A 13,344-nucleotide genomic window follows, 5' to 3' on the forward strand; every position below is an offset into this window, starting at 1 on the left:
GCTCTAATACATTTGATATTTACATAATAATACATTATGCAGCATCACACATTAACATTGATTTTAATGTTGCTTGCACAGGAGGAGCTTTAATGATCCTTTATGCTGTTGTATTTATTTACCCTATACAACAGCATCAAAAAATCTGGATTAATTAAAGGTGTCAACATAAATGTATTTAGGAAAATCAAAAACTAGAAGTAGAAAACTTAGCTGAGTAGTTTTGTTAAACAGCCTGAAATAGCTAATAGGATGACCTACAAGTAATTCTAATGTGTGTTAAAGTAAAGTACTTAAAGGAAAAAACACAATTTACTCTGACTAACTATAAGGAATAAATAAGATTATGTTCATAAACTGTGTCCAAAACAGCATTGGTGGAATGATTTATCACCTCCTTTTCTTCACTAAAGTAAAAGTAATAGCACAACAAACTTAAATAATTAGTAGGCCTAGACAGAATCGTGCATTTATAAGTATTATAAGCACAGATCAATTAATAAAGTCTTCAATAAAAATTAAACAGACTAACCCCTGTACGAGTTTAAAATTATTATATGATTTAACTGTTATTACTGATGTCCAAACACATTTTAGTGGAGAGTGTAGACAGCTTGGCTTGCACTGTTAAGTTGTTTCACCTCTTGTAGTTGAGGATCAGTGTCATGGTAAGTGTTTGCCTTTGAAACAGTTGGAATGGTGCATAAAGAATTAAACAAGCACCTCAATGTTATAGGCTAATTGAGTAAATTATGGTCAGTAAATGGGCTTAGTTAATGTTTTGTCATCGGAGGAAAATGCACAATAAACTAATCCGATAATTAGCTGTGTTGAAAGTATTACTCACATGCTTTACTCAGGTCAAAGTAAACCTCTGGAAATATTCTAATACCAGGAAAAGCCATGCATTGAGTTTTTTCTAAAGGATAAGACCCCAAATATTATCAAAAAAATGTACTCAGAGTAGGCTTCCAAAAGAGCACAATTTAAAGAACGTATAGCAGAAAGTAGTTTTGAATGACTGAAGGATATATTACACTAAATACATATTACAACCATAAAGTAGAAAATGAAAAATAAAAGCATCTTAAAATTGTGGTTCACATTTGGTACTGGAGTTAATGTATCAACACTTGAACGCTGGGAATGAGTTGCATGGAAATCAAACATTAATGGAGATCATGTCACACCATGAAAATCAGAATCAGAATCAGATTTATTTTCCAGGTATGCTTACACACACAAGGAATTTAACTTTGGTGAACTGTGCTCTCTTATGTACAGGTACAACATTAAATATCAACAATAAACATAATAAGAGAAGACTAATATTTACAAGACTAAATATGAAACAGTGCAGTGATGAATAGTGAAAAAGATGCTCAAGTAACATGATAAGTAAAATGCAGTTATGTGACAGATGAGTCAATTAAGATGTAAATTACAGTATTTACATAAATAAGTGTGTGTAGATTGATAATTTAAATGAAATAATATATATATACATATATGTATATTCACAGTGACGGTTGGTTTAGAGTCAATTCACGGCGACAGGTCTGACACTCTGACTGTTTAGCGTTCATCAGAGTGACAGCCTGGGGGAAGAAACTGTTCTTATAGGGGGAGAAACATTTTTGTAGCTCAGAGTATGCAAGTTCTCTAGTACACATTAAAGTTTGTAGTAATACTCTCCTACACTGTCCTGTATTAATGAAAGCGTACAGTATAATGAAATTGCCTGAAGGGAATCTCCTGCTTGGCATGCTCACCATAAATTCATAATGAGGGGAGTGAAGCAGACAATATGTGCATTCATGCATCTACCACAGCCTGCTGAATGGCTTCTACAGCTGTGGACTTTGAGTTGATTTTAAGCAACTTTACTGAGTTTTTATTAGTTGACATTTTCAAGTAAAAACAGCCGTTCTTCATGTAGTCATCAATTTCACAGACATCAGTACAGACCATAGTATCAGCTCTGCGATTTGAAGCTAATGGTCAGTTTGTTAATATGGTGGGATTTACAGATGTACTGCTGACCTGCTCCACTAGATGGAACTCTTGCATAGTTTTACAACCTCGATATGAACACCTCGTTGAATTAAGTTTATAACTCTGCAGTTTATAACTGTAGTTAAATGCAACATTCAAAACATGAAAACAAGCTTTTTAAATTATTTGCCATGTACAATAATTCCTTTTTATTATTCAATTTCAGTTATATTCACAAAAATAGCTGCATGTTTTTGTATTCAGCATCCCTTATGAATTTACTTACAGACAAGTTTATTTTCCCATAACACCCTTCTAATGGGATGAATTAGTAAAATTCACTGAATTTCCAGACTATGAGACTTGATGTTTCACGTTCATCATGTCAAAGAATATAAAGACAAAAGAATTATTAAAAAAAAAAACCTTAGCACGAGTTGAAATGATCTTGAGTCAGAAGAAGGTAATGAGCCTGTGTATTGCGATGCTGAAGTGTGAAACACAATGAAATAACCGATTAGGCTGCATTTACACCTGTAACACTTGTCTGTCAAACAGACATGCGTTACAGGTTTGGACTCAGCTTTGAGATGAGCAGAAGCTGAAGGGACGACAGGACAGGACAGTCTTTGGTACCGGTCGGAGTGTGAAGACTGACAATACAAAAAAGAGGAAGTACGGTGCTTTTTCTTTCAAAACAAAAGCGCATATCATCCCAAAACGTTTCGAGTGTGTCGGAAGTGGTGTGTTTTATTCTGGGGGACTTGACACCTGTCTGACAGTCTCTCTCTTTGACTCGTATAGCTTTGATCAGGATAAGAGGTTTACTCGGACACATTCCTCTTCAGTTCTCAGCTGAAGCTACATTTTGAATGATGGATTGTTCAGAGGAGATTCAGTCTGTGTGTGAGGAGCCCGGCGCTCAGATCGAGCTCAAAAAGGGAATGTCGATCTTCATTGATGTAAGTAAAATAAAACATTTTTATTTCCTAACTTATTGTTCCAAATGGGTTAATTGAAATGTAAAACAGTGACGTCTAAATTTGTTTTCGATTTAGAGCACAAACTTCATTTGTCAAATCAAAACAGGATATTACATGTCCGACTGTAATAAAAAAAAAAGATAAAAGATTGTTGTTTTTTAATTTTAAAAAAAATAAAAATAAATTAACAGTCCAAATAAAGTTATCTTTTAGGGTTTTGGATCACCTGAATCAATAAGGACTGTCATCTTGTTTGCAGGGTACAGAGGGTTCCTTGTTTCAGAGAATGAATTAACTTGACAAGGCTGCCCTTTAATTTCGCTTCATGGTGTGAAATTTTACAAGCTGGCCATCTTTTTTTTTTTATGTTAGGCTCCAAAACCAAATGCCAAGTGAAGGAAATGTTACAAGTTTTATATAATTTATGCTCATTTTAGCATCATTTGGAAAACACGTCTATATTGAGAACTTCTTGAATTTAAAATGTACTTTAGATCTCTTAACATGATGGCAGATTAAATATTAAAATCACATCTTTCATGCATGTCAGTGCATCATGATCCTATCCAAATGCTTCTCTCTTCCTCTCCCTCATACCCAGCAGAACCTCATTTTATTCCCCCCCATTCCTCCACTCACACATCGACTTCAGACATAAACCTGTTGTCTTCCTTTTGTCAGTGTGCTCGAGACGCACAGAGAGTGTGGATGCACTTGGGAATGATCAAAGGTGGAAATATGTGTATCCAACACATCAAACATCAATGTTGAACAGGTGCTTTACCTTCTGGCTCTGAGTGTCAGAATGAAACCACCGCCTGTCTTCAGGGGTGAGATGGTCGACAGAGTGTTGCTTCTTGATGTCTTTCACAGAGCTCTGACAGTTTGTTTTTATCATTAAACATGCAGGTTGAATCCACACTGTCTCCTCCATGCAGTGTGTTTTTCTTTGTATTTGTGATGCTGTTTTGGTCATTATGATTTAACAGTGTGGAAAAAAACAAAGGACCAGCGTCTTTTCTAAGTTAAATATATTATGATGTCACATCTTAGACATGAAAGATGAAATGATTTGTGTGCGTATATCTAAATGAGCAAATCCAAAGAGCCCACAATTACCATTACATTTTCTTGAAAGTCTAAAAGTAAATAAAAACAGAATTATTTGTTATAAGAAGAATTTTGAGAGATACCAGCCGAAGCCAGAAATACTCAATTTACATAAATGTGATACAGGAGAAAGTAACTCAATCTCACTTTGAGATACAAAAACCGTCAAAAAAAATATTTTTAAAGAAGCTGCTGATTCATATTCTGTCATTCATCTTTAAAATTGAGAATTTCAGATAAAGACATAGAGAAGTAATGATTTATTCATTTTTGTAATCAAGTATTTCCTTATTTACTTTTGTATTTATTGTTTGATTCTACTTCTTCATAAGATGGAGAGAAAAAAAGTTCTTGTTCAACTGAGATTATCTAAATCATTTCAGAAATGTAAGTTAATAATAATAATAATAATGAAAGCTAAACCGTGGTACAAGCAGATACTGGGTTATGTATATCAACAAAGCAAAACTGTACGACTGATTTGAAGTAAAGTGGTAGAAGGTAAGTGGATGTTTATTCATTTAGAAAATCAGATAATCTAGAGATGAAGGGTATTGATGCTCAGTTTACTTTTAACATCTAGATCACGCACACAAAGTATTATGTTAATTTTGCCCATGAGTTGATAATGTGTTAAAGCCTGTTGAAATTTCATCTAAACTCGACTCAACCCGACAACATGAGAAAGTAGGCAAAGCTATTTTGAGGCATTTGGACCCTTTTAAAGCTGATGTGGTCATCGTCACTGAGCCTTTCATCTCCTCTGGACTCTGGGACAGGACTATCAATAATTAATTGACACACTGCTTTTTAGAGTGTGATCAATCACACACACACACACACACACACACACACACACACACACACACACACTTTTACTTTGATGATGTGAAACCTTTTTGACATTGCCCTTTTTTTTCCTTTCCAGATTTTACGGCGAGCTGATAAAAACGGTAAATAACGACTCACACTCACTCCTCTGTTTTTTTTACCTGATTTCATCCTCTCTGTGTCATGTGTGAAAACAGATTTTCTTTCTCAATGAAATTCTCGCCACGACTGTCTGCTAAAACTCTGTCAGTTTCCATGGAAACAGGAAAATGACCATACACATGGATGTCCAATATCAAAACGTTAATGAAGAGAGAGAAAAAAAAAACCTGCACCAGTTAGAGGTATTTATCTCCAGCCCACACTCAGTAAATGGGTAAAAATAAAAGTTCCGGGCAAATATTCACATATTCATGCTGTGGTATCATCATGTTTTTGCAGAACAAAAACATGTAGTTTAGATGTTAGATCTGAATCCATGTTAGTCCTGCTCCCCTCAGCATTAATAATCTCTAACAGAGTGTTAAAAGCTTGTAATTCAAAAAGAAAAGGTGACATAAGAGTGTGGATAGCTCGATTGTATGGAAGACAGGCCATGAAATCTAATCTATTAAATCTAAATTATTCAGCCAACACAGTCTGATAGACTGTTCCAATTTGCTTGAATTTGTCTGCAGGCGACTGACACAGTAAAATTGCATTACAGTTATACCATGGCTAATCATCTTATACCTGCCTTAAAGCACTTATATCTTTCTTCAAAGTTCCCTATGACAAATATTTTTTTGTCATAGCAAGCTATTGCCTCCAACTAGTTAGCTTAGCTTAGCATAAAGACTCAAAACATTGGTTAGAAAAATCAACCTACAAAACAATTCTGAAGTTCAATTCCTAGGCCTTTTTTTTTTTTTTTTTTACATCACTTATGTTTAAGTGTCATATCTTTGATATAAACAACATCTATAGATCTGAAATACGTTCCCTGTGAAGTGCTCCTGACAAGAAATAGTCCATACTATTTAGCTTTTCTATTTGCTTTTCACTAATTATTAAGATGCTGAGATGCTGGTCAACTTTGACGCAGCCAGGCTACCTTACACTCTCTGTGTAGTATTTATGCTAAGCTAAACTAAGATAAATTTAGCTGTTTGAAGCGTCATAGTTTTGGATTATGGTAGGAGAGTGGTTAACATATAACGTATGGCAGAAAAGTAAATAAACAGAATGTTAAACTGCTCCTCCGAGGTTTGTGATCTAACCAAAATGTCTTGTTTTAATCAACGAGAAAATCACAGTTTTTTCGTTTTTTGCAGATAAATGTTTACACTATAACACCACAGTATGAATATGAAGCTCTTCAAGGATTGGGCTTTAGATAATCTTTGACATAATGTTGCATTTAATCTTGATGCAGAATCTAGAAATCATGAGCGTGATCTAGAAACACAGCTGAGCAGTGAGTACAGTATGTTATTCTTCTTTTCTCTAGTCCCTCAATTAAACAACTTTTATACACGAGGGGAGGAGTCAGCCGGCCGTCCTGGCGATGTAAACAAACTGAAGATAGGACTCTGAAAACTTTGAAAACATCACAGACAGTGGGACTCGGGTGTTACACCCATTGTAGACAGTCATGACTCACAGAGTTATTTTCAGAGGATATACTTGATTTATATTACATTTAAGAGTGAAAAATATAAATCCTTTAAGTGTTCATGAAAGCAAGAGCAAATAGCTAAACTCATTCATACTGACATGGCAGTCGAGTATGCTCTATTTGTCATACAGCTGTCCCACAGTCATGTCAGTTAAAATCCATACCTGTGTGTTTTTTGCTGTTTCCTTAGCTAGTTATTTGTTAGCTAGCTCTTCGACACTGACTCACCATGTGCCAGATTTATGTGCTTTATGTGATTTTCCCTGTTTTGCATCTTCCAAAAGAGGCTCTTGCCCGCAGCATTCATAGTGACATGACAGTCGTAGCGAGCATCACCTCGAGAGCAGCAGGTCAACAGTGAACATTTACATTTCAGCCACCTTATCCCCCACAAGCACAAAGAGAGCTGCAGCCACAGCTGTGTGAACATTAGGCTGTTTTCAGTTGGTTATCTAAATACTGCTGCAGGATATTCCGTTTTTTTGGGGCCGCTTGTTTTGAAACTTGATTTATTTTCCCTTCATGAATCTTTCACTCGGCGTGGGCCTTTTTTGTTCTAATCATAATTGTAGAGCTTCAAAGCATTAAACAGCTCATTGTTTGAGATTACCATCAAATTTGATCTGATGACACAACTGGTAGTGATCTTTGGTGTTGTTCGGTAAATCAATGAATATTTTACTGTTATTTTGTTATATTTCCTTGTTGCTTTAAAGGGAGTCTATGATTCATACACTAAATGTAGGCTTCATCCTTCACTGCCTTACCCCCCCTTTGGTAAAATAATATGCTGCATTTTAATAAGTCCAGTCAGTGCCCCAGGAGGTGGACTAAAATTCTAATTTTGAAGTTATTATGTAAATTTCCTAATGGAATGAGGAGGAATAAAAACATTTTCTCCTGATTATCCTAAAGTCTCTTTTATTTTCATGGTATTTTCTGTAAAACATTTTGGAACCTTTTAGGGTTTCTGTAGCAATCAGTCACAATGAAGCATTTTTGGCCAACACCTCTTTTTCCCTTTATCGTCATTGTTTTCAGCTGCACTTGAAAATTGAAAAGTGTGACTGGAGTTGTGGAGATGAGATACAAAGTCTTACAGTGGATTGTAAGCTTCAAGTGCATGTCCATATCGAATTTTAGGGAGTAAAGCTATCTTCTTGAGATAATATCCTTTTGTTCCCAGGACTGTGTTCTGCCTCTTTGTCTCTTGTTTTTACCTGCATACAGCCAAAGCCACCAAAAAACTGTGTCACTTGCCTGCGGACTCTGCCTTCATATAAAAAATCCTTTTATAGAGATTGAACACAATTGAATTTGACCAACACAGATCTATGATTTATAGTTATTCTTTTTCTATGATCCACCTCACCTCACAGGATGTTGAAGTCCTGACAGTGTGTTGACAAGTTTTTATTTTCATGCTCTCTCCCTAGACGACGGGAAACTATCCTTTGATGAATTCAAAGCCTACTTCTCTGATGGAGTCTTGACAGCTGACGAGTTGAAGGAGCTCTTCCACACAATTGACACCCATAACACAGAGTGAGTCAATGAGCAACTTCATTTTTTTTAATCGTATTCTATATCCTGGAGGAACTGCAAATCATCCCTCAACATCTTCATCCATAAATACTAAACCTGCAACACAGCACTACATCTAGAATATGTGACTGAATTATGTTTCTAAGAGAACAAAAGCAGATAGAAACCAAACGTTTAGCCTTTCTTTCTATTCAAATAAAATGAGCATTTATTTATCAGTATAGACAGCATAATGTAGAAAACATAAATGTCCTGCAAAATGCGTATAAAAGCTTAAAGAGCCCATATTATGCCCTTTTTGGGGTTCGTATATTTAATCTATGTACCTACTTTTGTACGTTCACAATAGATAAAGTCTGAAAAAAGTCTGCCGATCCGCTCTGTCGTTATTGGTCAGTTGCTCAGCACGCGTCTCGGAAATTTCAACCTGCAGGGCTCGCCACAACGAGCCAATGGGCTTAGATCAGTGATCTCACACTGACAATGACGTCGGACTGACACATTTTTATCGAGGGGGGCTAGAACCGAGCGTTACATGCAGCTAATGCTACAGCTAACAGGAGGGGGTAGGAGAAGCCGTGTTTACACAGACTTTGAATTTTTGCACATAGATGTGCCTAAACATGCACAGGACACTTGGAAAACACACTAAAGAGCATGTAAAACCAGAAAAAGCATAATATGGGACCTTTAAAGCTTCTGTGAGGAGTTTTTACCTGGTTATGAAACTGACTAAATGTAATACTGTTGCCTCTTTAAGAGCTACAAAAAGCAAACAGAACTCAGGAACCAGACTGATTATTTCTACATAGTTATTTTAAATGTTAAAGACTGCTGCACCAGGCTAGATGTCAGGTGTTGTAATGAACAGCAAGCGGCAAAACCGTTTTATATTTACCTTTTCCACTGCAAAGATTCTCAAGGAGCAGGGATGTGTCCAGAGGGGTGACCAGGGGTGGCATAGCCCCCCTCTTGAAATCTTATTTGCCACCCTAGGTGCCACCCCAAAATCCTTAACTATGATTGGCTATTTGCCGTGTGAGAGGTGGGACTTACGTTGATATCCACTATTTAGGCAGCTCATAGCTTTCCGTCGGCAGATGTTTGTTTGCCAATTTTTTTAAACACTTTATATGGTGACTTTGGACATCCATATTTTCTTGAGTCCTTGAAGAATTAAGCTTAGAATATGTGTTACAATTATCTTGTGTTACTTAAATGTCATTTGTGAAGACAGAAGGGGTAAAGAAATGTTCTTCATTCAGCTGTGGACTATAGCCCTTGTCAAGGCGTGACACGCTTGACTGTTCAAAAGGAAACAGGATGGCATTTCTTATTTGTTAAAAAAAAACACTGCTAACACTTGTACAGCGTAAAATTAGAAAAAGAGACGATAGGTTCCGCTTTGTCCAGGGGGCGCAACAATCAAAACGGGCCAAAAGTTCCTCACAGGATCTTGAATTCTCTGAGTAAATCACTAAAGCTCAGTGTTGCTCAAGTGATGACAGGCAGAGGCAGAGGTGAGGAGAAGAGCTCCAGGCAGTGAGCCTGCAGTGTATTCTCTCTCAGCAGGACACAAGAGACACCTGTCAGCCTGGTCCCTTTGTTCCCCTGTCAGCCTGCCTTACTTCCTTATGTCCTATATCCCCAGATTAAACACAGAATTTAACATTTCTTTTAAGGAAAGAGACTTGCTATCCTTACATCATCCATAACACCAAAGATTAACCCCCCCTCATGATCCATCTGTCAACATCATTAAACATCCCATTACAGTATTAAAGAAGGAGACAGAAGTGAGCAATCCTGTCCCACATTACACATGCAGGTGTTTGTAATGTTAGGACTGATATTCATTATTAAATAGTAAAGATATTACATGCTTCAATTTCCATTTATATGATCCTGACCCAAAGACTCATAAAGGCTGGGCCAAATGTGCACAATCAATTATTAAAAGTCTTATTAATAAACCCACTGCTCCATTGGGATTAGCTGGAGTTTTCAGTGAAGTAAAATTGCTTATTGAACAGCACTGACTGCTCACTGCAGCCTCCAAGAGTATATTTCATACTTCCCCTTGTTATTAAATATTATTTAACTTAAAATATCCTGGTATAACGACACATGGAGATCTTGAGTCAAAGCTAAACATGCCGGTGATAGCATTGGGGTCTATTTGAGGTTGAGAGAAGCCCACTGCAAGAAAAGCTTTCGGTGACGTTTGAGATATTGTTGACAGGAATGTAATTATGTATAACTGTTGTTATGGGGGGGGGGTATTTCAATCCAAAAGCAGTTCAAACCAACTCTGTTTACAGTATGACAAGATTTTCTGTGAGGACAGGTTAAAACAGATCAGGAGAAAATGTTTAAAAAAGTAATGATTATTTAACAATCATTACTGAACAACATAATTTCATACGCTTTCTGAGTACAGTTGTTTAGGAAACTGCTTCCAAAGAATTGTTGCCGTGGATATATTTGTATTAATAAAGTTAAAATGAATGAGGTAAACCGAGAGCCTCTTTTCCTTAACCTTTTTAAAAGGCAATGGCGTTATTGGCTAATGGCTATTTTGGCTATCAGCATGTCAGACATCATTACTCAAGCAACCTGACATTGCATAACCGCAGCATAAGTTGTCTTGTTAAGGGTGGAATAGGGCTTTAAAGCATGCTACTGAGGTGCCAATTAAAAGTGAAGGTGCTGACCTTTTGTTCTTATAATTGAATTCTAAAGTGTTTGAACGACCCCCCATTATATACATTAAACAATCATGAATGTTTAGTGGCTAACAGTTCTGATTTGTAGCTTCAGTTTTAAATGTGGCTTCAGGTACTGGTCTATGAAAGAAAAGGAGAGGCCAGTAGTGCTGCCTGTGTCTTTGTGACCTTTGATGACACACAAAAATATAAACTAATACAGCTATATATGTGTGTTTTCAAAGATAAAGCAATGAACCACTCCAGGTTCTAAACTAACTTTAGATGAGTTATTATGTTAGCTGAGACATTTCGAGAGTAATGCTGATGACTACAAACAACATAATATCCACTTTTATTTACAACTAATCAGTTGGCCTCAATGTGTAATCAGTCTCAATTAAAGCTTGAAACAAAGATGGTGCTTTTATAAGTTCATTGATGCCAAAATGAAGATGTCCTAACAAACATACTGTATATTATTTGCACCCTTAGACTGACAAACATCTGTCTCTGATTCCCCCCAAAAAATACATTTTATAAACATCAGTACCATCACAGCCATCTGCTAAATCCATGTGAGAGAAAAACGATCATCTCCCTCTGTGAGTGATACACACTGGGAGGCAGATGACAGTTGTTAGCAGGTAATTCAGCAGCTTCTCATTGAATCCTGCATTGATTAAAGAATTAGTCACTAGCTTGTAAGTTCTGCCCAACATGCTCAGGCTGATGTGGAAAACAAGGATTATTCAGTGAATACACGGAGAGAGCAGAAAGTCTGTAAATGCAGACATCTTAGTTTTTTGAAGTGTTGTTAGGAATAATAACAGGAGAGGACTTCACCGTGTGCAGAATTGACAGAATTGATTTGATTTGGATTTAATTAAGAACAATATATTCACATGCTGCTTGTTATGGACCAAGCAATAATTCATGCATGATACTCACTTCTTTTTTACCCAAACAAAGAAGACCAAATGTACAAACCAAATTAGAAGAACTAGGCATATAAAAAGAAGGTCAACTTTATATAACTCTAAATGAACAAGATGGAAAATAAGGTACAGAATCAAAAGAACACACCTAACACAATGAGACAAAAGGGAACTTTTATAGCATAAGGGGTAGGCAAAACTGACACTTCCTTCACTAAATACAAAGAAAAACTGGCATGAAATCAGGGTGCATGGTCTTCTCCAACAAGCAGCATTTGAGTCTTGTCTGCACTTGGCCACGCCTTTTGCTTAAACCTGGAAGCTCCCTCCCCAAACATCCAAGTAACTCAAGAGAATTAAATCGTTAATACAAGAGATTTGTGTTTGAACTTACAGTGTAATACATTGTGCGCACTAAATTCAAACAATGCAAAGGTTAAATGGAAAAATAAAACTAATACCTGAATCAAACTAATTATCTTGTTGTTATTGTTGCTCTGTCCTTCTCCTACTTCCTACATCTCCCTCCACCAACACAGTTTCAGCAGATTCTGCTGGTTCTGCCACTTGAAGGAAGTTTCCCTTTGCCACTGTGAATTTGCAAAGTGTTTTTCAGTGCTGTGCTCATGATGGATTCATGTTGGGTCTTTATAGTTATTTATAACAAAGAGTAAGGTGCTTTACCTGCTCTTTTGTAGTGTGTCTGGAGGGAACATTTGTTATGAATTGGTGCTATACAATTAAAGATTGATTGAGAGTTAAATTGTTTGTGTGGTTGGCTGCAAATATAAAGACATATGTTTCAGAAGTGGACAGAGGATACTTTTTTCTAGGCATATCGATGTGTAATAAAGTTCTGCCCTGAGATGATGCTCTTATACAAACAGAGATGGATATTAGTTATCAACTAGTTGCTCATTGCCATGGTAACAATACCATTATAAAAGGCTCATATAGGCAGGCCCGGTACTAGAACAAAATAACTTGGGGTGCATCTAAGGGAGTGCAGCTACAGTGACAGGCAACAGCAATGGAGAATAGCGTAGGTGAAACAGACAGCTCACGTACACCTGTCCTGACCATCAGATCAAACACAATCTGAGTCATTGTTGTCATTTAAAAGCCTTGATTATTGTAAAAAAAACAAAAAAACAAAAAAAAACTATTGTTATTATTTTGCATCCATTCAATTGAGAGTGCAGTTATTTAAAATGAGGGTGCAATGCATCCTTTTGAACCCTGGTAGAACCGGGACCTGCATATATTAGGTTTGTGGTTGTTTTGAGTCTATATTGGCAAACGTTTGCAGGCTGCCATGCTGTGCTCTCGGGTTGTTCTATGAAGCATCTCTTTAACAAAAGTGAGCCTGCAGACCCTATTACTACAACCACAACAGTAAGACGAAAACACAATATTACACACAGTTACACCTTATTGGCTAACACATCAGCATTGAGTTAACTTGTCCTGTGTAAAATCAGTATGACTCCCAAGGTCTCCAAAAATTCAATATCAGTCACGCTCTACTTCAAATGTTAAAGCCAACGAGTTTCAAACAACACCAGTCAAAGCTTTTTAGT

General features: G+C 36.6%; 1 protein-coding gene across 3 annotated transcripts in view; it reads left to right on the forward strand.

The window, feature by feature from the left end:
- Positions 1–2,727: 2,727 nt before the first annotated feature.
- necab1 (N-terminal EF-hand calcium binding protein 1) overlaps positions 2,728–13,344 on the forward strand; it is a 39,360-nt gene continuing 28,743 nt past the window's right edge. For 2 of the 3 annotated variants that reach the window (XM_065948381.1, XM_065948380.1), the window contains exons 1-3: positions 2,728–2,957; positions 5,017–5,041; positions 8,013–8,121. In XM_065948381.1, the coding sequence (XP_065804453.1) occupies positions 2,868–2,957; positions 5,017–5,041; positions 8,013–8,121 (224 nt within the window). In that variant the 5' untranslated portion in view covers positions 2,728–2,867. The remainder of the gene's footprint in view (positions 2,958–5,016; positions 5,042–8,012; positions 8,122–13,344) is intronic. The other variant, XM_020655326.3, reaches the window with a different exon arrangement.

This window comes from Labrus bergylta, chromosome 19 (assembly GCF_963930695.1).
Source record: "Labrus bergylta chromosome 19, fLabBer1.1, whole genome shotgun sequence".
In the NCBI taxonomy this organism is placed as follows: domain Eukaryota; kingdom Metazoa; phylum Chordata; class Actinopteri; order Labriformes; family Labridae; genus Labrus; species Labrus bergylta.